The following is a 25,075-nucleotide window of genomic DNA, read 5'->3' on the forward strand; positions in this document are numbered from 1 at the left end:
TCTATTTTCCATACACACACAGACACACACATCCACTTTTCCACCACATGACAACATCTCTGCCAGTTTTCCCACTATTGACCATCTGAACGGCACCTGTTGTTTTTTTACAGGGCAGACGGCAAGACGTCAGATTCCACGCGAAGGCACCAGACGGCAGGAAGTGACGTCATCGGTTGCCGGGGCGTCAAGTGTGTTGTGTGCGCGCTCGTGTAGGTCCAGCTGGCCCGCCTCGGTGACAGCTGGGTGGTTGCCTTCGAAACCGCCACACTGTGATGATGATGATGATGATGATGATGATAGCAGATGATGGGAGAAACGTGCTGACTCATGGGAACCACATTGCTTTCGAAAAGTTTTCATCGAGAACGGATTTAAAAAAAAAAAAAAAATAAAAAGCTTTTATGATGAAAATGGTCAAAATGCCCTGGTTTTCGATCTAAATGCTTTATTCAAAATATATAACATTAACGTTCAGTATGTCTATCATAAAAAATGGTGCTAGCTAGCTGGTGAGGTAGCTAGATAGCTAGCAGGGGAGTTGGATAGAAGCATTTGATTTAGTACAATTTCCTACCAAATTGTTCAACATATCAATTCGTAAAACCCAAACAAAAAAAATCAATTTGCATTTGTACAAGATTAACACGTCGTATGCAATCGATTTGCTCTGTTACTTTATTGAGTCTGAAGGACAGAGTCAAACATCCTGCATCCTGCTGCAAAATGTTTATTAGAAATTAAAGGCAGACAAACACACCTGAAAAGAAGTTACAAAAGTGAAGCAGGGCGTGTGCAAACATTTACCGTAGGTGTGTCGGATGCGGTGATAGCGGTTCAAACAATTCAAGGAGACATTCAGTGCTTGTAACAGTGTTTTTTTTTTTTTTTTTTTTTCAGATGTAGGCAATTTACTCAAGTTTCTGCGCACCCGTCCTTCATCCGTCACTTTTTCAAGCCGAACCGAAATGTAATCGTCAGTCAGTCAGTCCGTCTGTCGTGTTATTTTAATCGCGCTTCAGTCAGGAAACATAAAAGGTCCGCCAATTCGTCAATCGGTTAAAAAAAAAAAAAAAAAGGGCCAACAGATGAAAAATCCATCCATCATCTGAACCGATTTGAATAAAATGGTAAATGGGGTCCACTATCTACATCATACTGTGTGGTTTCTGCTCGAATAGCTTTACACTCACATACATTTGACATTTCACATAGCCTACACTTATTTGCAATCTATTCAACTGTTAAGTGGGAGCTTTAACTCTTAAAAGTTCTATTTTAAAATTTTGCTTACCTTAACCAGAATCCCGTGTCACATTGTTGCCAAAGGTCCAATCCTGACAATAATTTTTTTTACTATTTCCCCCCAAAAAATTAGAAATGTAAAACTTAACTCACAAGAACTTCTCTGTAAAACTGTCTCTCTATTCAAAGATACTTTATTACCTCTTAGCTCATTAATTAGTTGTTGCCCTCCCAGCTTGGCTAACTCATGATTCTCTCTTTGTTGGATACTGCCACCTACTGGACATCTACAGTCAATGCAATTAATTCAAGTAAACACATGCGAGACAGGCGGGTCGCGTTTCCGTCTCTCGTCAGCAAGATGTCCGTGCTTAGTCCGTCTTTTTTTTCCCGTCTATGGTGTAACGTCAGCAAAATGGGCGTCCGTCAGTGACGGACTGATGGACCGGTCCATCAGTCTGACGGAATACCCACTTCTGTTGTTTTTTTTTGTGTTTTATTTCAAAAGGTTTTTTTCTTTTGTTTTAAATAACAATCACACTTAGATTAACAATTAAATATCTGTCATTCAAATTCCAAGTACCACTCTCCAAGCAATAAATAAACTTTGTTCACTTTTCAAAGTGCCGCACTTGAGCGACCCTGCCGTGAGGTTTCCTTCGCAGACTTTCCAAGTGAAAAATGTACAATTGTGATTGAACGTGAACACGATGGTCCGACAATTAACGCACGTCAAACGTGATTCTTCATGCTAGCAGACAATAAACCGCCTTGCGTACAATCGTGAGTCCGAAAAAGGCATTAACAGTCGAGCGCCCTCGATCATGTCCGTGGCGTCCATTTTAACTCATGATCCTCATCCTTCCTTTTGTTCTATGGCTACAAATGTCCACAAAAAAAAGGGGTGGGGTGGGGGGAAGGCAGCCATGTTCTCCCCAAAAAAGTCGGAGCGTTTATTAAGATTCTTTGCTGGGGGGGGGGGGCGGTGGTGGCAATTGCATTTTCATTTCATTTCTAAGTTGTTGTGAAACGGCAAGGCATGTTGGGATGTTACTCGGTGGGACATGCGTTGCGGTCTTTGCAACAGAAGTAGTGCACCACCACGCCGTTGGGATATCTGGCAAACGCACTGTGGGACACAAAGACAGTTGTTCGGAAATATTGTGAGCATCAGAGTGAGCTAACAGCTTTCCTCCAACAAAATAATGTTTGATAAAGTTGTTGGTGTAGTAACAACCGAATAAATGCAGAATCGCAGCTAGCTTAATGCTAACCCACAATGCAAAATTCCACAAAGGCTAACGAATAGCGCTGAAGTTTCAGGTGTAATGATAAAAATAAAATAAGCAAAGTGTATTTGAAAACAACATAGGCAAGCAAGTAGTGAAAAGTTGACCTGTTTCCTATCTTCTTCTTGCACACTCTACATGTCTTCTCATCCGTGATGACACATTTGACCTGCTGGTGGAAGATACGCTCTTCCTGCACCTGAAATACAAAAACAAAAACTGTCAACCTCAGTTCTTCGTTGTAAGGTAATGAGTGACAATAACAACACTTTCTCTACTCAAAATGCCCCAGAGGACAGGATCCATAATAAATCAAAATTTTCATTTAACACATTTTTTCTGCTGTTTTTTCCCCATCAGAAAAAATGTACAGGAAATGAATCCTTTTTTGGAGAATTGAAGGGGCGCAAGTAGAAAATTTACGGGCGCACGCCAGGGGCGGAGCCATGGGTGGGCCTGGGTGTGCACAGGCCCACCCAGATTGACAGACTGGCCACCCAATGAGATTCATGAAAAAATATATACTTTTTCATTTTTAGTAAATGATTAAATAATTTGTTTTTTTTTTTATTGTATTGAATATTAAGAATGACATAAGTGTGGTTGTCTAAGGAAGGATTTGAACTTCATATTATTCGGTTTGTCATTTTATTGGAATATATGATGTGTCAGGACAGGAGGATTGTGTGAAGTGAGAGAAATGTTCAGGCCCACCCTGATTTTTTCCAGGCCCACCCACTGACCACGTTCTGGCTCCGCCCCTGGCGCACACTGTAAGTCGATGTGCGAAGTAAATATTCACTCCACTCATGTTCATATCACCAATAAATGGGCTGAAGTGTGGAGTAGAAGTTAGCAACAAAAAATATTCAATAATAGTAAATAAAACAAAATAAACATAAGCAAATTTACTGGTCGCACAGGTGGGGGTAGATGAAAAAAAATTCAAATTCTAGGAGCAAAATGCTATCATTTGGGGGCAGTCTGGATTCCTGACCCAGAACAATTTATTTTGAGAAAATAAAAACGGATTAAAATTGTAAATCAAGACTCCTGTAAAAAAAATTTAAAAATTTAAAAAAAATTAAGATTTTATTTTAAGGCCATAACGCGCAGCGCTGGGTTCCACTGAGCTCAACAAGGGCATCGACAGACTTTTGAGAAGATATCCAGAATGGTAGAAGCTGCTCCACGCTCACCCTGAGGAACTCCGCCTGCAGTAGACTCTTGAGCACCTGGTTGCAACGCTTCCTCTGAGCCTTCTCCTCAAGGACACTCTCCAGGAAGCCTCGGATCTCGCGGATCTGAGTGTTGGCCGGCAGCAAGTTGATGGCCTGTGCAAGAACAAATAAAATATCAACCAAATATTGAATGACACTCCTCAACTTCTTAATTTTCCTTCACGTGAGTTGATGCTGGATTGCGGATTTTGTGTAAGAAAGGAGCAAGCTCTTACTCTCTCTTGACGTTTCAAAAATGTCCTCACATCTGCTTATTCCTTGATAATTGTGCTGTGTTTTTGTGCTTCAATAAAAATGGAATAAACACACACACAAAAAAAAAAAAAATAATAATAATGCAATTTTTCACATGTCGTACCTTGGTGGTGTTGAGCTTGCTGTGGTGCAGCTCCAGGACCTGCAGGGCAGCCTGGAGGTTGGCCTGTGGTTCCGACAGCTCCATCTTGACGGGCCCCAGGCAGTGCGCGTCAGGAGGGGACAGGTACATCCTCAGCAGGGACAGGTACACCTGCAGGGCACACAGCGCAACTTTTTCACAACTCGATTTTTGTCACATTGGATCATTTGGGGTACAATCCAGGAGCACACATCGAACTGACAAATGGATATCGACTCACGTCTTTATCGGCTTCCACGGCGCTGCTGTAATGGCTGTGACAGTATCTGTGGCAAGGAGAGCGAAACCTCTCACTATTTCCACAATGTTTCACTGTGTGTGTGCGCGTGCGTGCATTGCACTCACTCCTCGGCCATGCGTGTGTCCTTCAGGATGTGCACATAGATGAAGAGCGCCTGCTCATGCTTTCCCATGCGACCCAGGAGCAGGGCCCGTTCTTCCAGCAGACCTTGGGAGATAATCACACGTATCGTTGCTATCGGGTGGAATCCTCACATTTCCAAAATCACTACTCTTCAAATAAAAAAAAATAATAACTATCTTGCTTGAGTTGCCAAACACTGCATTGGGGCCGAGTAGTGAATTATTATTGTCTGTAATGATTCACATTTTTGAGGGTCTAAACATGAACAAAAACTCACCAAATTTCTCGCACACATCGGGCCAGGCGAAAAATGTGATCCTCCATGAGATTTTATCCAATCGCTTTAAAACTTTGGGTGTTTCATCTTAAAGTGTTCAAGATGAAAAATTATGAACTCATTCACTGCCAAAGACGTTTTTATATGTTTTTTCATAGTCCAGCCATTCAATCTCAGGAATTTATTTCTATTTTTTTCCCTATTTTTTTCAAACGTTAGGATAAAAGAGGGTCTGAAAATGTCTGGCATTGAACGAGTTCAAAGTTTTTCATTTCGTTGCATACCGTTGCCGTGGCGATGTATTGTGTGCAACGGAAAATGCTGTTTTTGAGGGTCTAAACTCCAAATCAAAATTTGTGAAGAAAAAAACCTGAGCCATATTTGAACGTTTCCGACCAACGTGTTTTTTTTTACCCTGAATAATAATGTTTTTTCGCTTTGCTCACCGTCGAAAGGGAAGTCGCTGATGAGTTGCGCCGGCTCGTAACTACTGGAAATATCCAGAAAGGACAGCAGCTTGTTCCGGAACTCTCCGAGCTCGCCTTTCTCCATCCCCGCCGCCACAGCTGGAACTCCTGACATTAAATCATATTAAAATTATTTTTTTTTTTTTTAAAAAGTCGAAACTTCCTGAAGCATGTAATCCTATTTCAAGTGTTTGTACTGAGACCTTCCGGCAGTGAGTTGAGGTATTGCTTCATCAGGCCTTGAACCCTCTCCAGGTAGAGCTGAATGAGGGTGTTGTGGAACTCGGGGCCTTTGTCGTCCCACACGTAGATGATGTGTTCCAAGTATGGGATGGCTAGCTCCTTGAAGCCTTCCTTCAGGAAGTTGAGCACCTTGTCCCGTGGCAACGTCTCCACCTCCGTCAGGTCCTCCGTGAAGATCTGGGGCAGAGAAGTTGCGTCTTTGTTAAGATTAGAGGTACTGAACGTCACCGTGGGGTTACAAATGGGACAAAATCTGAGAACACGTCCCGTGTCGAATAAAACGTACCTTCAGCCCATCTTCGGGACAGATCTTCAGCACCCAGGGAGCAAATTCGAAGATCATGCCAAGATTTTCAACTCCTGTGTGACGGGAATCACAGGAAAAAAATGTATCCATACATTCTAGATGTGTCTCAAACACATACTTGTCCCATGGCTTTTTGATCCATGGCGAAATTGTGAGAAAATGTTGACTTGGCGTCTGTGGACAGCGCATGGCAGCAAAGTTTGATGACTCACTGAATATGATCACGTTAAACTTATGTAGCTGCAGGGAAGTGATCCAAGTCAAAAACATGCCAGCTGAAATTTGTACCATTACAGCACACAACTTATTAGGGCATTACAACAGTTCCAAAACTATGAAGTGCTCTTGCCAAACTGCAAAAAAATAAATAAATAAATAAATAAATAAATAAAAATCCCCATTTCAATTCTGCCAATAACTGAACCGCATGCAGCAAAAAATAAGATGGAAACTAAATGCACGGAAAATGTTTCATTTGTTAATAGCATAACTTATTTCCTCAATAGTAAACTGTGAGATGTTAGGTTAATTCAAAATTTCTGGTTCAAACTTGGGAGCAGGTGTCCAACAGGGCATTTATTATTGCGTATAAATCCCAAAACGTGAGTTTAATGTACAGTATTATACCATTTGTGTAGCAAATACAAGCAACAAAATCCACCCGTTTTTGGCCATCTCCGGGGGCGGCCATTTTGTCACTTCTGTCGACTGAAGATGACATCACAACTACCCAGGGCTCAGGTAACGACCAATCACGGCTCAGCATCAAAAAAACAGGTGAGCTGTGATTGGTCGTTATCTGAGCCCTGAGCATCTGTGATGTCATCTTCAGTCGACAGATGTGACAAAATGGCCGCCGCTTGAAATGGCTAAAAACGGGCAGATTTGAGCCCTGAGCAACTGTGATGTCATCTTCAGTCGACAGAAGTGACAAAATGGCCGCCCCTTGAAATGGCTAAACATTTTAAAAGATTTTGCTGCTTAACTCATATATCAAACGAATCATATTCCCTTGTTTCAACTAGCGGGCCTGCATAGAACATATTCTTGAAAAAAAAAATATGTTTGTGTTGACTTCCCTTTTAAGCGAGTCATTTTTTGGGACGCTCACCCAGCCTCTGGAGGTACTGCACGGTGCGCTCGTGGCCCTTCAGAGGCGAGTTGGCCTTGGTGGACTGGTCCAGCAGGACCTGCAGAGCTGATGCGAGCAAGAAGAGTAGAAGGGCAAGATGTGACATTGGTCAAAAGGAAGCCACGCGTCATCTGCTTCCCATTACACGACTAACTAACTCCGTCTAATCGGCGCAGATGGTTCGAATCAGTGGCGAGGTGGAGAAGCGGGTCTCCAGAGGAATGACATCACACGACTACGTGCGGGGGGGAAAAAAAAAAAAAAAAAATCCCCCGAGATGAAACGGATCGCGACGGCATCCACTCAAAAATGAAAAGACGCGCCTTTTAAATGTATTCAACCGAAAACCAAATTCGAGAACATTAGGTACAGGCGCATGTGTTTTGGGGAATGCTCTTATTGTGTAGGATATCGTCGTATGTAGAATATATGTGGGGGGGAAAAAAAAAGTGAAACAAAACGGTTATTGTGGTAAGGGGTTATGTCGAAAAATCCGATTCCAAGTCCACGGACGATTGTTGTCATGCGCTTGAGTGTGCTACCTTTCCGGTGCAGGCCTTTCTTCTCGTAAAGAATGATGAGCTCGCTGTACTTGTGCGCCTTCTTGAGGACGTACTCGCTCTCTTCGATGTGGCAGTGGTTGTTCTCCAGGCGCAGGAGGGGCGAAACCAAGGCCACGTTGGTCTACAACACAAACAAAAACGCTTTTCAATCGGCGCTCAAACTTGACAACGCTTTGAGAATACCATACAGACGGCGTTCTTGGAATTCAGGAACAATTTGAATTCCAACAACACTTACTTAACATGGTTTACATGCCTTGAAGCGTAAAGTATGTTTATTAAAAAGATTTGCAGATTTACAACATTCTAAAGTCTTTCTTCTTTACTTTATTCTTCGTCAACACACAATTTTTTGGGGGAAAATTCTTGCAAACAAAATTGCAGGGCGCTCCCCGGCTCCGCAGCGTCTTAGAGAGTTCAAATCAAACTTTGACGAAAAAAAAATTGAATCGAAAATGTACATCACTCCCACCTCCTAAAATGGTCAATATCATATTTGTTCACAAATCGATACTATTGGTCCGTCCCTACATCATTTGTCATTTTTACTCCTAATGTCAACAAGAACTCAGCCTCTTCCTCTCTACCCCGCAACCGCGCCACATTATGTCACCTCAAGACTGAAAATCTGGATTCTTGTATGTTTTTATAGACATTGAGATGTCAGCCACGACGATAAGTGCATGCAGATTCAATTCTGCCTATTGTTTTTTATCTAATGCACTCATGCATGGCTCTGAGACCTTTGAAAAAGTTTAGAAGAAGTCGAAAACCACGGTCGCAGGCTCGGAAATGCAAATGGGCCGGCGATCTGGACACCCTGGAGTGTTTCACCTCCCAGAGTGAAAGCAGGCGACTTCGCCGATTGCCTCACACACTGTGCTGCTTGTTGTCTACATAATCAGATGCAGACTCCTGACGCGAGATTCCAGTAGCCTCGTCCTCTGTGATTAGGTCGGACTTTGTGGGCCTCTAAAGAGAAGCATCTGGCCCGTCCGAACACAACGACGCCGGCAGAGTCGCTTTGAGGGTGCTCGAGCAACTTCGATTCCATCGCGTGTCAAATTCCAGCAGCACACCGCTTTGCTTGCTTTCTTACCAACACGCAAACGAAACAATATCTTGCTTCGTCAACGGCCAATGAATGTTTCGTGCCAAGTGGGGCTGCTCGATTTTGAAAAAAAAAAATATGAATCACGATTATTTTGGTAATAATTGAAATCGCGATTATTAAAACGATCACTTATTTTTTGGTACAAAACAAGAATATGTTTAAATGCAAAAAATATAAAGACAAAAATAAATGTAAGTAAGTTCCTTTTGGACCTAACATTTATAAATTTGGTTATTATAAAATTAAAAAACAGGGCAAATTCAAATAAAATTTCCTTGTGTAAACAAACAATCGTAATCGTAATGCGTAATAATCGTAATTGTAATTGAAGTTCGATTAATTGCACGGCTCTAGTGCCAAGTGTTGCGGCCATCTTCAAGGACTGTATCCAATGTCCTACGACAATATTCGGTGCACATCAAATACAAGAGCAGTCTCAAAACATCGGCATTCACAAATACAACTACAAATGTTCCGTTTTAGAAGACTTCACCGAAGTATACGGTCAACCCTCGCTACTGACAGGTCTTAGGGACCAAGACACTAATGGTTAAAATTCGCTAATGGACCCCCTCTGAAACCCTAAATATGATGCCAAAACAATTCACAAAAAATACGGCAAAGACTCTCCATTAACGACCCAAGCTCTCTCTGTCCGACTTATCTCTCAGCCAAGATATAGCGCTTCAATATACTTCCTTGGGACCAATTGCTATTTTGACAGTGCTTTGACGACATCTTTTGCAATCTTCAAAAAGTTATAAAAAGAAGATAAAAAAATGCAAATAATGGAGGATTAGTCTCCCTTCACTACTTATCCTCAGGGTTTAAAAAAAAATATTTTGGGTGAGAATTATCTGATTTCTTAGCTGTTATGAATGTCACCGATGAAACACTCCAACGAAGCTTTAACAGTGTGACAATTTGAACTAACAGGCGGGGGAAAAAAAAAAAAAAAAAAAAGAATACTTACGTGCAGGTAGCACTTCAGCAGCGTGGTGTCGATGATCTGCAGCAGCTTCTTGCGGCTCTTGATGGTGGGCGTGCCCTCCATGAGCGGCGAAGTGGTGGACGGGTCCGAGTCGTTGAGCTGTTTCACCAGGTGGCTGCGTTTCTGCGGCAAACCGAAGGAATGACGAGTCTGAAAAAAATCTCATTTCAATTGATTATTGCCTCCTCTGATTGCGCCCCTCGATTCGCAGCCAAGTTGTTAGTGTAAGAACTGCACGTCAGCAGTGGACACACGTTAAATTACAGAAGACAAAAACGATTACACGATCACACGCACACACACACACACACACACTCCAAAGACAAACCTGGGTGAGGTAATCGATGAGTGCCAGGTGAGCCTTTTCCAGTTCCACTCCGGACAGCGCCGGCAGAGGGTTGGGGTAGTGCAGCTGCCTGCGATAATCGGACGGCAGCAGGTCCGGGTACAGCCCGATCACGTGAGTGGGATCTGCACAGAGCGCATTGGGCGGAAAACGTTTGGAATGATTGGCACTTCATCAAACCAAAGGTGCTCAAAGTCCGGCCTGTAGCTGTTGTGAAATGCGCTATATAAATAAAATTGTATTGTATTGTATAACAAATGCTATGCACGGTCATCTGAAAAGGCTAACGCTAGCTGACGTGCAGCCTTAAGCATGAAGTCGGCCAATTCACAAAATGGTCTTCTGTAATGAAAAGAAAGTGTAGCGTTTTTAAAAAAAAAAAAATTTTTAAACACAATAAAAAGACAAGTGGCCGCACATCAATAACGTTTTTAATGTAAAAATCAAGCGCTAATGTTAACTCATTCACTGCCATTGACGTATTTATTTGTCTTTTCACAGCCCAGCCATTCAATCCCAGGAAAATATTTATATTTTTGGGGATTTTTTTTTTTTTTTTTTTTTTTTAAGGTGAGGGTAAAAGAAGCTCTGAAAATGTCTGGCAGTGAATGACTGAAAAACTATGAATGACGTCGATCGATTAGTCAAAAGAGACTCGAGTGTCATTCCCTTGGCGTCGAAAGTCTAAAGTCGTTCCCTTTAATGCTAATGTTTTGTCACCAACAACACCACGCTGAGACTTTTGTCCGACTGTAAACATATTTAACTGCTTAGCAGACGTTAACCTACAGCATAATAAATTCATATTTAGCATGGCTTGATAAAAACAAGGACGAGTGATCCCCATACTTCCTTCCAATGTTCTACGTGTGTCCCTCAGTAGAAAACTGTGTCAACAACAAAGTCTCACCCACCTGTGCCCAGTTTGGCAAACACTTGCATGGAGTCATCAAATCGCTTCTGGCAAAACAGATTGAAGGCGTACAAATTCTGAATGTGATGGATCTGCTGTTTCTTGTCACCGTCCGAGTCGTCTTTCATCTTCTGGCGGGAAGGGGAGGGGGAAAAACTGAACAAAAGCTGGGAGCGGTGACGATCGGGCCATATCACCGCCTATCATCAAACTGCGACATCACATACTTCACCCACAATAGAAGCCAGTCAAAACGCTTGGCAATTTAGTGTTCATCATTCAAGGATACTTGCTTCCGATTGGGGCTCATTTGGGAAAACTCCCTAAAAGGAGGCCCTGGAATACACCCAAAATGGCTGCTTTAAACCAAAATGTTTTGTTTCAGGCATAGGTGCTTGACACTTTTTCGTGCGTCCTACTGTGACAGAAAAGTTGAGCAAATTCGGAGACAATCGGTACAACTGGCATCTGGGGCCGATTCTTTTCTCTTTTTTTTTTTTTTTTTTTTAGCAGCCCTCACCACCCCTTTTGAGTTATTTCTTAAATTTACCTCACTGGATGATCTAATTGTATCAATCCACGCATTTGTGGATAGGTCATCGAGTGAGAAGCGATGATTGAGCGGAGGCCCAAATGAGTTTGTTCACTCACTGCCAACTGGAGAGCCAGTTCAAACTGCTTGTCCTCGAGCAGCTGACGGATCTGCGTGGCGATGGACACGGGCACCAGGCGCCACACAAAATGGTTGCTGGCCACGTACACAACGTTTGGGCTAAGAAAGGACCCAGAAAAGAAAAGAAAATTAAAAGCGGAAGTCAACCCAAACATTTTTTTTTTTTTTCAAGAATATGTTCCCAGCAGGCCCACTAGTTGAAACAGGGCATGCTGGGTAATTTTGCGTTTGTGGAATATAAGTTAAGCGGCAAAATGCACTCGTTTTTAGCCACCTCTGGGGGCGGCCATTTTGTCTGCTGTCGACTGAAAACGACATCACAACTGCTCACAACGACCAATCACGGCTGACCCGTTCTCTGAATCTGAGCCGTGATTGGTCGTTGTGAGCAGTTGTGATGTCGTTTTCAGTCGACACAAGACAAAATGGCCGCCCCCGGAGGTGGCTAAAAACGAGTGGATTAACACTTCCACAAACGTTTACGTTGACTTTCCTTTAAATGTGATTTTTTTTTTTCAAGGTCCTCTTCACATGCATTTATTTGTTTATTTTTTTTACAAACACGAGCAATATATTAATCTGTATTACCAAAAAAAAAAAACAGAGTTACTATATATAAATGTTTTGGTCTTATAGGTTAGGCTAAAATAACTTTCTTTGCAATGGTGCAACGTACCCGGCGGATGTGATGAAACGAGGCCTCTGCAGCTCCACGCTCTGCACCAGCAGCCGGGGCTCCAAGGTCCGGATCTCCACGTAGCGAGGCAGCACCGCGATGATGTACGGAGGCTGGTGCTCTGGAGTTGTATATGTGTGTGTGTGTGAATACACTCTTGGTCAGCCACTAATACACACTAGTCAAACACAATACGACGCTAGACTTTTAGTCGTTACGCTATTAAGTTTTTCCATAGTGCCGGACTCAACACTAGGTCCGTAGGATCGAGACTTATTTTCTGTTCATTGAATCATCGAGTTTCCACTGTATATTCTTGGTGGTCTGTGACTAACGCGACCGATATTCCCGTGTGGTCACAGAATGAATTCAATTCTCAAGGCATGTATGTAAAAGTGACGCCGGATCTTCACTAGTCGCACTTTTAATATTTTATCTGCCAAAACCCCACACTGGGTCCAAGTGTACTGATGTGTAACTTCTTACCCATGGCGATGGGGATATCGGTCCAGTGCAGGGCGCACTTCTGGGTGCAAACGCCCTCCTCGTTGAGCACCACGGTGAGGTGGTCCTGGCCGACGGCCACCTTGCCGTCGGCCAGCGGGGTGACCAGCGGCTCCAGCTGCTTGCCGGTAGGAAAGAGCTCCTTGATCGTCCCGCGCCCGTCCATCTGGAGGTGGTCGTAGAACTCAATAACACACATGGACGCTTTCCGCCGGGCGAGTCATCAATTTTAGGCATTCATTTGAGTTGAATTTGTCAGAATGCTTTTTTTTTTATTTTTTATTTATTGCTTAGCGGCTCCCGTCGTGCAAATTGAGTCGATGTTGCGTTGAAATATGGCCACGATATTTTGCGACTTTTATGCCCCTCAAAACATTTTTTTTTTTTAAGGCATTTACAACTTTAAGAAACAGACAACATGAGGTTTTTTTTTCAGCGACTGTAAACTTTAAGAAAGAAAAGAGGCCGGTGGAAGGCAACCACCGAATCAATCGCGCTAAACATGGCCAAAGTCACTGCACATTTATACGTTGCAAAAAAGGCTGTGGTCGATTAAGATATTTTAGAAGGATAAAATTCTGATGACCGCTTCAGTGGACAATTATTTTAAAATGTATTGAACTTTTCACACTTTTTTTAAATAGGGACCAAGCCGATCGATTAAATTGGCCAATATTAGGCCTTTTAACTCATTCACTGCCATTGACGTATTTATCTGTCTTTTGGCAGTCCAGAAATTAAATCCCAGGAACTTATTTATATATTTTTAATTTTTTTTTCGTTCAGGTAAACGAGGGCCTGAAAATGTCTGGCAGTGAATGAGTTTGTTTGTAAAAGAAAAAACACCTTTTGCTGTTTTTTTTCCTGCACAAGTCAATTATGGAGGTGGTGTGGGGGTGTTCTTTAGAACATCATTGATTTCTTAAGAACCGAGGAGGGGGTGGGAATCGATTGAAAACAGCAATGTGCTTTTTATGGAAAAAAATGCCAGGATTTTATTTGGTTTTGCCAGCCCTAATGGACATAACTTTAAGTATGCATACCCGGATGAGGTAATAGTCTCTTTTGAAGCCGACGCAGATGGAGTTCTCGCACCAAGCCATGGACTTTGGAATATCTGGAGCACCAAAGTCACCCTGATGGACCCAAAAAACAAAAACAAAAAAAGAGAGACGTTTAGTTAGAAATCTAAAAACGACCAGTGAAATGTTTCACATTCTACCTGCAGCTCGTGGAACTCTCGATCCTTCCAGTAGTACATCTGCAGCTTCTTCTTCACGGCGACACACATTCTCAGCGTCTCCTCTCCCGAGCTGCTTTGCTGGAAACCAAAAAGAACCCACACAATTATGGCTAATCACAAAAATAAATGCTTACCTTTAGCGCAAAAAGTTGAATCTGTCTTTTAGCAGATTTATTCCACTTGATTGTGGAATAAATCCTGCCAGTCGTTTCATAACGGCAAACTCCCGCTTTCATTCCTGATTTAACCAACCTGCAAGTCGCAGACAAAGAGCGTGGCTCCCTTAGCTTTGGACACCACGGTGATCTGCTGGAAGGTCAGCAGGTCGTGGACGTGGATGTTATTCTCTGCGGGAAAACGTGCGCAGAGCGAGAGTAATCAGGAATAAAAACGACACAGCAAGAAATTCTACATGGAAGGCGGGGGTGGGCGTCTTACCCAAAAGGCTGACAAGTATTTTGTACTGCGAGACGACGTAGAGCTGCGAAACAGGGGAGGGGTGCAAATGAAGGTCAGGTATTATCGGGCGACATGCCAACGCTTAAACGCATCATTACCTGCTGGATTTTCTTGGAAAAGTTTTTGTTGGATTTCTCAAGCGTGACTTCGAAGAGGTTGGTGGCTAAGAGGAGAAATAATTGCAATCAATCAAGCATTTGTTGAAGGAGAAATTGACTTCGTGATGTCTTGTATACCAGTAGTCCCTAACCACCGGTACCATTTTTAGTCAGCGAATGCATGTACTTGTACAAACTAATCCGTGTTGCAAAAAAAAAGAGTTTGGGGGCCACTGTTGTATACTAATAATTGGGTCTGAGAATTGTGAAATTAAACAAGTATATAAATATGATGACAACAGTGAGTAGCTTTTGCTTCATTGCAACAGCTCCGGTCGTCATGGTAATGAAGATACTTGGGAACTGCTTCAAATTGTGGAAAAAAAACCAAAAAAACACAATAACATAAAAGTTTAATAACCATTCATATTCCTACCTGGATCCTTTTTAATACGGTACAAAAGGAGATGCCCGGGCTTGGTACCGACAAGTAGCCAATCCTCTGTGGTAAGAAAACAAAGCCACTGTGGTCATTTCACTTGCATTGTACACCACTTCCCGGGAAATTAATTCATTATTGAGCGAAATATACAACCTTTCCAGCACAAGTAAATTATGCGTAGGAGTGACCTGACTTTTACATACGTTTTACATACAAATGGCTGTACATACTTTTTGTTCACCAATTAAAAAGCCAAGTATTTTTTAGGAACTGCTTAGACAATGAATCACTTTCAAGTTGACAAATTATGTAATATTGACTTTTTAATGTTTGTGTACAAATATTTGGGTCTGTCGTGTTCTAGAGCAAAAAAAGAAAAAAAAACAACACTTTGGCCAAACCACGACCAAAGCCGAGGGGTAAGCATAGCTGCAGAGTTATTTGGACAGCTGGAATCTTTTTTGAAATTGTGAAGAAAAAGAAAAAAAATCATAACGTGGCACGATGGATGAAATGTTAGCCTTCTGAGGTTCGAATTATGGCTCTGGCCCTCAGGAGCTGGCATGTTTTCCCCTTGCTTGCATGGATATCCTCTAAGCCTGTTTGTGAAGAAGTGCCTGTGACTGACAACCAGCCCAGGGTGTACCCCGCCTCTCGCCCGGAGTCTAATGGAACAAGCTCCAGCTCACCCATAACCCTGGATAATAAACACTTTAGAACACTGATTCTCAATGGTACAATCTTATCTCAATACAATCAAGCACCATCGGATTTATAGGAGTGTATTGAGGGATTAAAACTCACCCCAGGCCGCCATACAGTCGATCTGGAGAGGAAGCTTCTCCAAAATCGGCACCGGCTCATAGGCGTCATGCATCTTGACTCACAGCGGTGCGACCCGGAGGATGCAAGCCGGGAGTGAGGCGAGGCACGACGGCCGAGTGCTCCACTGAGTGGCCGCTGGTCACGGTAGTAGTCGTGGCGGTGCCTTCATGAAACAACCTGGGTATCTTAGCGTTCACGAACACACCGGAGTAGTTGTAATGTTCACAAGGCACGCAAAAAAAGACAAACCAAAAAGACAGAATTTCTTTCGATAGTCAAACTTATGTCCAGAATCAAAACTGTTAGCTCAATGGCTAAGAAGTTGCCAAATACCAGCGCCTCTTTCCACACTTACACATTAACTCCATCCACGAATTTATGCCCAAAACTACGATCACAAGTGAAAAACTTAACTTGTCAATAATGTCAAAAAACAAAGAGTCTGACTAATGTTGTTGTTGTTAGCAGGCTAGTTAGCCAAGTTAGCTAGAAGCTACTTCCTCCTGTCTTCAGCTGACTGGAAGAAGCACGTGACTCACGTCACAGCTAGCTCACGAGGAGCGAATTAAAGGCGCAGTTTATACACAAGAGCTGGTTTTAATATGGTGTCAGTTTTTTTTAAACTAAACTATTTTGCGTAGTCCTGATTAAAGGTGAAAAGGTTTCTGTTCCGTACTGTTGTTTTCTTTGGTTGTGTCGAAAATTAAGCCTTGCATTAAATCTCGCGATAAACGGGATACCGTTTAGTCCAAACATTAGACAAACGACAACTGTACTTGGTACATCTGCTCTCCTTTTATTTTGACGTAAATGTACTTTATGTTCTTAATACTACATTGTTTTGTGGAATACCAACAAAGGTAAAAATGTCAAATGACATCTTTTCCTTCGATACTGAAGTGCTGATACAAAAAACAGACTCACACCTAATTCAATTCTTTCAATAAAAACTTTATTTGCTGGATATTTACTGCTTGACGTTACACATTGCAGTCTGGATCCAAAAAGTTAAAGATTTTAGACAAAAATAAATGATTTGAACAAACAAATAAGCATAAATTAAATCATTTGTGATACCCACGCATATACACGTCAGTAGATTGCACAGGGAGGTGACTGGGTCAGACACAGAACAGAAAACCTCAATGTCATACTTTAGAATAATGCTGATGTGGGAAATTAAAAAATTAACATTGTGTGCAGTACATCTGGATTGGAGTACCCAAAAGGAGCCTTCGAAAGATCTATGTGAAACATATTTTACTTCCATTTCATTTCGGGGGCTTTATGTGATGGAAGGAGTGCGGCGAGCGTAGAGGGTGGAGCTTACTATATTATGAAAAGCCATTATAGCTGTTAATTCGATATCCTTGACTTCCATTTTAAGGTCCTTGTCCTTGTACGCTCCATTTCCTCACTAGTATGACAATTGAGCTTGCTAGGAGGATATCGAACACATTTATATTACATCCTACTAGAGCGCTGTGAATGAATTTATTCGATTGCCTTGATAGCCATCTTAAGGCCCATGTACTTGTCCACTCTTTGAGTAATACAACTGTTACTGCTGAGGCAAAACTGTGCATTAGTCGAAAAATGTGAGCTACTAGTACTAGTAGTGACGCCAAAAATGTCTACTAGTTAACATCCCCAATTACATTGGTTGTACTAGTAGCATATAGTTGTCAACTATTGCAGTTTTTGCCTTACTAGAAACATGTAGTTATCTTACTAGTCTGCCAAAATTGTCAGAATCCAGAAATGTCATAAACTATTGCAACAAAACGTTACCAGTGGACATTTAGATAGACATCAAGGATATCAAATAAATATTCAAATGGCTTCCCACATGTTACATTCTCTTGAGGGAACATCAGTAACTAGATTCCCCTCTGATTTCAGTGATATGCTTCAAGTATGCAAATACAGTAGCTGATTACTTGTGTGTAATATAGTGCATGTATTTATTTAAACATTGCTTCCTTCAGTTAGCCCATATCAAATAGCTATAAAATGTCTAGAAACATTGTCTTATATGTACCGGGTATAATCTAATCGTGTGTGTTTCCCCTTCACCTGATTTTTTTTTTTTGTCCTCCTTTTTTGTTGGGGGTGTGGCGATGGGGGGGTGGTTGGGACGTGGGTGACGGCTGCAGAGCAAAGTCATGTGCGCGCATTCCAGATGGCTTCCCCCACGGCTTTGGGTCACTTTGGGAGAGTTACCCATGCCCTCTAGCAGTCACTCCATTTTGGATCGCTCCATCTTAGTTTTCAAGATTTCCTGCAAGAACAACTCAGAGGGGTGAATGATGTCGATAATGGGATTATAAAGAGAAAATCGGGGCGCTCGTTACCTCCTCCTCATCCAGCATTGCAGGGAGAGCTCTGTCAAAAATAACAAGCGGCGATGAGGCAAAGGCAGACCACAATGGGTATTCACTCTCTCGTACTTTCGACACATTAAATTTCATTTAACACAATCACCAATAATATGAACAAAGACCTGATGTGATGTTGATCTGTCAAACTCCTGCAGAATAGCGCCAACGACTGCAGAGAAGGACTAACTCAATGTCTGATTTTTTTTTTTTTTTTGCCTGAATATGAAAGTAGTGATTGCTAGTCAGTATCATGGCTCTTCGGGTGCATTTTTCCTATGCAGGACGGAATTTATTTAAGAATAATATTGCCTAATATGAGTTTGAAATAAAGTGTTTTGGGATCATTGTGGTAGACTGTATTGAGGGTTTAAACTATTTTTGGAGGGGTGGGGGGCATCGATTGCAGAGTTTTTCTATTAGTGTCAGGGCTTGATCGAGGAAATTTAAAAAGTCACTTTTCCACAATGAAAGTTCTGCGCGGTGAATCTAACTTACACATCTGCAACCGTTGTCGGAATGTTCTCCTCGACCCATTTCAGATCTTCATCCTTGTGTTGAAAACACACACAAATGTTTAAAAAAAAAAAATGTCCAAAACTTAATGAAACATGAGCTATGCCGTACCTCTTTACTCAAGAGCTTCTGAGAGCTGTTGGCATCCGGTTTGGATCCTCTCATCTTCATCCCCTCTTTGAACAGTCAAAATAAAAAAAAAATAAAAAAAGCACAGTGAGACCTAAAGCATGTTAAAGTATATTTAAGTTCATCTGGTGGCCACGTTTCGGAGCTGTCGGTAGCATCGAGATACGGAACGCGACAAACTTGGCGCCGGGCCAGGATGGCTGATTGTTCTCAGACGGGCCCGTTCGAGACAAAGACTCTTTTCAATTGCAGTCTCCTGTAGGACGTCGTTGGCAGTGTTACAGAGCAAAACGACAACAGCGAGGACTGCGGGATTAACTTGAGACCTAGCTACAGTTAAGCCCCAAATGATTCATAACCTGGCAAAATGTTGATCTGTCATCTTGCTAGAAATGACACGTGAAAGAAAGGGGAAAAAGTACAAGTTGACAAAAAATTCCCCCTCCGAAATCGCTCTTCAATACAGGGATATCAATATTGTCGAACGCATATCCTTACCGAAAGCTTCGCTCAACATTGGCTCTTTGGCGTCCTCCTCGTCTTCATCTTCATCATCGATCAGAGGCGAGTGGGAGAACCTGCGCGGGAGGAAGCGGAACAAAGACACACGATGATGAGATTTCGCCCGACTACGAGGAATAAAGATGTCTCCCACTCGGACCTTTGGTTGTTGGCGGAGGGCCTCAACAGCACCATGATGACCAGCAGGATAGTGGAGAAGAGCAGCCGCCAGAAGGCGTCGTCCACCCATAAATCCCTCCAGCTCTGGAAGGTGACAGATTATTTGCGATGCTACAACATTACTGAAGTGAAAAAAAAAAAAAAAAAAAAAAAAAAAACAGTTAGAGGAACTAATGCAGACCTTCTGGCAGTCCACCAGCTTGAAGACTTTGGTGGTCCAGATGATGAAAATGATGGAGGCTGGGGACACAAGTGGGCAAGACATGAAACAGTTCAACAACTACTTAATCTTTAATTGCTGTTCATTTTCCATGCTCACTTAGGATGTTCCGGGTCACTTTTGAAACAAACCAAAAACATCCTAATAACTGTCTTGATCAAATTAGGAACGACCATTTTTTTTTTTCCAGACTATTAATAACCTCCCTGCCGTTAATGAATGGATTATCAATCCTTGAGCAAAGAAGGAAGGACAGTCAGAGTATTTTGTTGTTGCTGGCAAATGTCAAAACAGGTTAAACTTGACCTGAACAGTATGTAAGGGTTTACGTTGAGCCTCACCCAGCATTGAGAAGATGAGCGTGTTGGTGAAGTGCTGGTACAAAGAGAGCTTGACCACATTCCGGCGTAGCTTCAGCAGACGAGTGGTTTGCGACAGGCTGATGAAAATGTGGACGGACGCAAGTTAAGGTGAACATTAAAAAAATATATATAAATAAATAGATAAATTAAAAAAAAACATCAATATTCATGTGGAGCGAGGACCCGCTCTTGGGGGTTAGCTGGAAGGATATCCACCACATGACACAGGAGTCAATGAGGGAGAGACTGAGGTTGGCCACCAGAGCAACCGTACCATAGAAACCCTGGGGAGAAGAAATTATTGTACTAAAACACACAAAAAAAAGAAGACAAAATGACATTTTTCCATACACATAAATGTGACTATGGGGGTCGCATTTTCAAGAACCATAGATTTTCGACCGAGAAATAAAACAATTTGAAAATAATGAAAATGAATTACTTTGTATTTCCTGAACTACAAGTTACAGTCAAGTTACACAAATGGAGTTTGGACACTTACGCCCGTCACCCTGAGCACACCTTCCACTGATGAGAAGAGCAAATATAGCAACCCAACAGCAGCCAGCCGGTGCACCGTGGTACCCAACCTGGGCCTGAACAAGATACAAATAGGGTAGACGGTATACTAAATATCAATCCAACCTATGACGAAAAACAATTTTTACACAGACTTGGAAAAAAAGAGCATTAAAACCTGGGTGATGAGACACTTGCTTTTTCACCACGCCATGCGGTGGCTCATTCTGCTAAATTTCCATCACATGTATCATTTCTCGTCCCTTCATTTTAAAACATTTTCGCCACAAATAAGCAACTTAGTGTGTTTGTTACATTGCTCGTACTTGACGATACCGTAACCCAGGCTGACGATGAGCACCAGGATGCGAGCCAGAGATCGCTTCAGCGCAGACAGCAGCTCGGCAAAAATCACGGCACCCTCAACTGAATAGGAACGAAAAATAAATACATTTTAAAAAAAGGATATATATAAAAAAAAAAAAAAAAAAAAAAAAAAAAAAAAAAAACAGGCATCATCCTCAAAATGATAATCAAACTGCCCTCATGAGATGACATTGGCAATTTGGCGTGGCAATTTAGACTGTCCGTTTCAAACCAAAATGACCAACGTCCTGTTCAATTTCAGGCAAGGGTCATTCTGACTTTTTCATTAAACATGTTCACCCAATTGTATGTTGTGATCCGTGAAAATAGTGGCAGAATTTTTTTTAAACTTTCCCGGGGATACTACTGAGTGAGTTTTGGGGGCCTCTCAAACAGTGATCCCCAAACACTGCGTTTCACTTAGTAGGTCCAAAAATGATAGTTTACTTCCAATTTGTTGTAAAGTCAAAGCCAATTTATATTTATATCCCCTTTCCTGATGTGTTACATATAGTAACAGGCAGACCAAGAAAATGTTCTACCACAAGGTGTCAGCAGATGAAAAATTAACCTGCATATTTTTCAACTTTTTGTGACACTGTTTGGTGGTGTTGTGTGAATTTTGTTTCTAATATGAAAAGGCTTGATATTAAAAAAAACAAAAAAAAAAAACAAGCAAACCGTAGTCTCCTCGGTAGCGGATGTTCTGGTACTCGGAGTAGAAGACGGCCTTCTCCAGCATTCCCAGGATGATGACGCCGCCGATCCAGAACTGGACCCTGAGCAGATCCCGCCAGTAGCAAGCGCACCAGAAGAGCCAGAGGGCGCCGAAGAGCACATAGACGATGCACATGACCATAAAGAACTGCCAAAGACATCAAATGCACTTTTAAAGACTCTGGAAAAATGAATTCAATTCAGTGAGATTTGTTCCTGAATGCATCATACATGTTAACGACAACTGCTGCAATCATGTGAAAAGACTGAAAAATATTTAGTCTTATTTATGGAGATATAGCGTTAAACTGCTTTTCGCCATTTCAGTTCTTCAGATTTTGTTGGGGGGCGTGACTAAAACCGAATTCCAAACACAAATACTGTCATTTAGAGAATTTTAAATGTACCTAGGAACATTACTGCTGTTCTTGATGAACGTACAGAAAGCGATTTGAGGTGTGTCCCGTTACTTTTGTCCGTGTTTAGGTGCATACCATCATCTGGGGCCAGTCGGCCGGGGAGGAGTAGTCATGCGGTCCCTTCATCTCCACTTTCACTGCGCAAAACAAACATTTTAATATGTATCTTTTTTTGGGGGGGGGGGGGTTACTTTTCAAGGTCAGGCCACGTAATCCTCCTCACTGGTGAAGGCAAAATTGAGCTGCTCGGCCGCAAAGTCATCGTCCTCCATGCCGCGTAAGAGCGGCTGCACCTTGACGATGAACAGGTAGGGGCTGTCCTCCCACGCCTTGGCAATGGCACCCAAGTCCTGCCATGAACCCGATCATTAAGATTTTAGCACGTGAACTGACACACAATAAAGCGGTATGGCCAGAATGTTTCGTACCGGTTTGTCAGGCCAAACGAAGGTTTGATTTGAAGCGTCGCTCTGAATTTGGAAAATTAAAAGATGGATTACAAAACACAGATCGTTATTGTTTTATACGAAATAATGCATGACTAGGACTTACCTTTGGGCTGGACAGCGGTTGATATGGATTAAAATCTGCAGAGTACACCTTGACGTTGAGGAAAAATGAATACATGCCTGTGAGCATTGCTATATTGTCTGTCTACATGTGTTGCTGCACCGTTTACATTTATTGCTCATCACACTGCAACATTGATGCTATTCATTAGCTTGTCTATGGCATTTCCTCTTGTGATTTAGCATTAAGCTAATGAACTTAAAGACAAATTTAAGTGGTTGTCCAAATTACATAACCTGTAATTCCTTTTTGTTTTGTTTAGTTTGACAGTAAACTTCAACTGGGAGTGGCATTAAACAGCTTTAAACCTCTCTTGGATGATTTTTTTTTTTTTTTTTTTTTTTTTTTTTAACAACATGCCAAACTGCTGCTTGTTGTGAAATGAGTTGTGTTTGCCGCCAACCATACAACGTTTGCATGTCAAATTTTCACTCGCAACTCAAAGCAAAATAAAGAAAGAAGTAAAGTCAATTAATTACGCGACGACCGTAATAAATTGAACTGCAGCTTGGTATATTCGTGGCACCGACCTTGGGCAAGAAGAGGGCCGAGCAGTTCTCAAAGTAGACGTAGCCCTGACTGTAGAAGCCGCTCCAGCCCTCCTTAAGCATGTGCTCCATGGCGAACATGTTGATGGCCTTGCTGTCCTGCCGGGGGAAGACGTACTGTGGGATGGATGGCCTGCGTGCCCAACAGGTGAAGGACATGGCAGCGTACTTACGGGCGTGTTGAAGATCTCGTTGTAGCACACGGAAGAACGCAGGTACCAGCTGATATTGAAGGCCACATTTCGATCGCACGCGTTGATGTCACCCTGGACTGTTGGCGAGATAGAAAAAAATATCAAAATGAAAAAAAAACAATAGTGATACGAGTGCTGGGCGAATAATCGTTTTTGTTGATTAAACCAAGCTTATCGGTGTCTCTCAGCATGTATCGCTTTGAAAGGCGGGGCCAAGCCTGGTGAGTGACGAGGGCATCAGCGAATCAAAGTGCACCAGCAGCTTTGTCTATCCTTGACCTCTTGCAGTAGCATTACAATACGTTCTATTGTATATCAATTGACCTAACATCGATATGTTAACTAATTTGGAAATTCTCTGCCATTTATAGACTCCTCTTAAGTTATTTGATTGTCGTTGCAATCCTTGTTGTTGGACAGCTGCTTTCAACAGGACGTGAGAAGTATTAAACTTGACACCCTCGTCACTACTCACACTTCATGAAGACAGTGGTGTTGGCGTACAGGGTCTTCCGGAAGACGGCGTGCTGTGTCTGAAAACATAAACAAGTCAGTTATCTGTTTTCCTTCTAATAAGTGTTGTCATCAGACAAATAGACAGATGGATTATTCTATTTATAGACACAGTGGTGAGTTGGTGAGAGTGAAATATTTTCTTCTTTCTTGGGCGTAACAGAAAATAATAAGAGAAACACAGTACTATGTTTTTTAATCTTTTTTTTTTTATTAATTAGAGAAACCTACTAATATTTCTTTAGTTTTAAAGTCTTAAAGTTCTGTGTTTAAAATGTGTATAAATTTTGTCAACGAACATTCTTTTAGTGATTGTGTTCAGCTGCTGTTTCCTCTGTTCTTCCTGAGTCTGAATGACATTTGCTGTTGTGTTTGGAAATGCTTTTAAGTGCAATGTCTTTGCTTGTGTATGAAACGTGCTATATAAATAAAGCTGCCATGTCTTGCCGACTGACATCCACACAATACGTGCTCAGTAATACTAGCTTTTAGTAATAGCCCTGCTATTCGCTTATAACTGATGCCCATTGAAATACATTAGGTGGATATATATTTTTTTTAAAAACTTCAAAAAACGCTGATTAACATTTGATACGCGTTTTCCACGTTGTTCTACTAACAACTGCTTCTTCTTAGCGTACTAGTACAAGGACATCGAGGATCTCGAGTAAACAAACGCTGAAACAGCTATCGAACGTCACCGTTTGTTTGACAACTAGCCGGCTAACTAGCTGGCAAGCTAGCTGGCAAGCTAGCTAACCAGCTAGCAGCGCTTTTTACCCAACAAACACTTCCGCGAAGCGAGGCATACAAAAATGGTGACACTGACCGAGTTGACGTCCACATTCCACACGGACACCTCCGCCGTTCTTCCGGGAGGTAAAGCCGCCGCGAGGAACAAGAAAAAACGCAACGACCGCGCTGCGTAACTTGGCATCTTGGTGGCTTTTGAGGTTCTGGATGGAGCATCCGCCTCCTCCCCGTCACGGATCCGGCTAGGTGACTTGTTAGTGTCGTGCAAAGTCTTCACGCTAGAGGGCGAAAGAGGGCATCTATTGCATTTACTCGGAAGTAATAGAGATAATAAGTTTCCCGATGACTGGTAAGCGCTAATGCTAACATTATATAATGGAA

At 42.1% G+C, this 25,075-nt stretch overlaps 2 protein-coding genes across 6 annotated transcripts; both read right to left on the reverse strand.

The window, feature by feature from the left end:
- Nucleotides 1-714: 714 nt before the first annotated feature.
- Nucleotides 715-16,463, reverse strand: vps39 (VPS39 subunit of HOPS complex). 5 transcript variants are annotated; one of them, XM_086050129.1, is made up of 25 exons: nt 16,165-16,463; nt 15,789-15,972; nt 14,979-15,044; nt 14,543-14,607; nt 14,424-14,466; nt 14,238-14,332; nt 13,965-14,063; nt 13,786-13,878; nt 12,725-12,908; nt 12,239-12,359; nt 11,541-11,661; nt 10,891-11,020; nt 9,959-10,101; nt 9,613-9,780; nt 7,505-7,646; nt 6,942-7,028; nt 5,810-5,883; nt 5,484-5,700; nt 5,260-5,388; nt 4,518-4,620; nt 4,393-4,438; nt 4,134-4,283; nt 3,734-3,868; nt 2,642-2,733; nt 715-2,374 (listed from the first exon to the last, which is right to left on the reverse strand). In XM_086050129.1, exons 2-25 carry the CDS (start codon nt 15,859-15,861, stop codon nt 2,296-2,298), a joined length of 2,655 nt encoding a protein of 884 aa, XP_085906255.1. In that variant the 5' UTR covers nt 15,862-15,972; nt 16,165-16,463; the 3' UTR covers nt 715-2,295. The 5 variants fall into 5 exon arrangements, with proteins under 5 accessions (XP_085906255.1, XP_085906254.1, XP_085906256.1 ...); XM_086050128.1 differs by having other exon boundaries at nt 15,789-15,994; XM_086050130.1 differs by having other exon boundaries at nt 10,891-11,017; nt 15,789-16,463.
- A 276-nt stretch (nt 16,464-16,739) lies between these two features.
- Nucleotides 16,740-24,893, reverse strand: LOC147137320 (Golgi-pH regulating cation channel-like). The gene is made up of 20 exons (XM_086049012.1): nt 24,771-24,893; nt 23,904-23,961; nt 23,408-23,505; nt 23,217-23,333; nt 22,669-22,716; nt 22,545-22,586; nt 22,340-22,466; nt 22,192-22,253; nt 21,662-21,845; nt 20,941-21,040; nt 20,598-20,691; nt 20,306-20,379; nt 20,075-20,181; nt 19,695-19,753; nt 19,494-19,597; nt 19,331-19,410; nt 18,815-18,879; nt 18,686-18,738; nt 18,164-18,194; nt 16,740-18,090 (listed from the first exon to the last, which is right to left on the reverse strand). The coding sequence occupies exons 1-20, from the start codon at nt 24,876-24,878 to the stop codon at nt 18,049-18,051; spliced, it is 1,653 nt and encodes a 550-aa protein (XP_085905138.1). The 5' UTR covers nt 24,879-24,893; the 3' UTR covers nt 16,740-18,048.
- Nucleotides 24,894-25,075: the final 182 nt, after the last annotated feature.

The sequence above is a fragment of the Filicampus tigris genome, chromosome 13 (genome assembly GCF_054856515.1).
Source record: "Filicampus tigris isolate MCC_2025a chromosome 13, RoL_Ftig_1.0, whole genome shotgun sequence".
NCBI classification, from domain to species: domain Eukaryota; kingdom Metazoa; phylum Chordata; class Actinopteri; order Syngnathiformes; family Syngnathidae; genus Filicampus; species Filicampus tigris.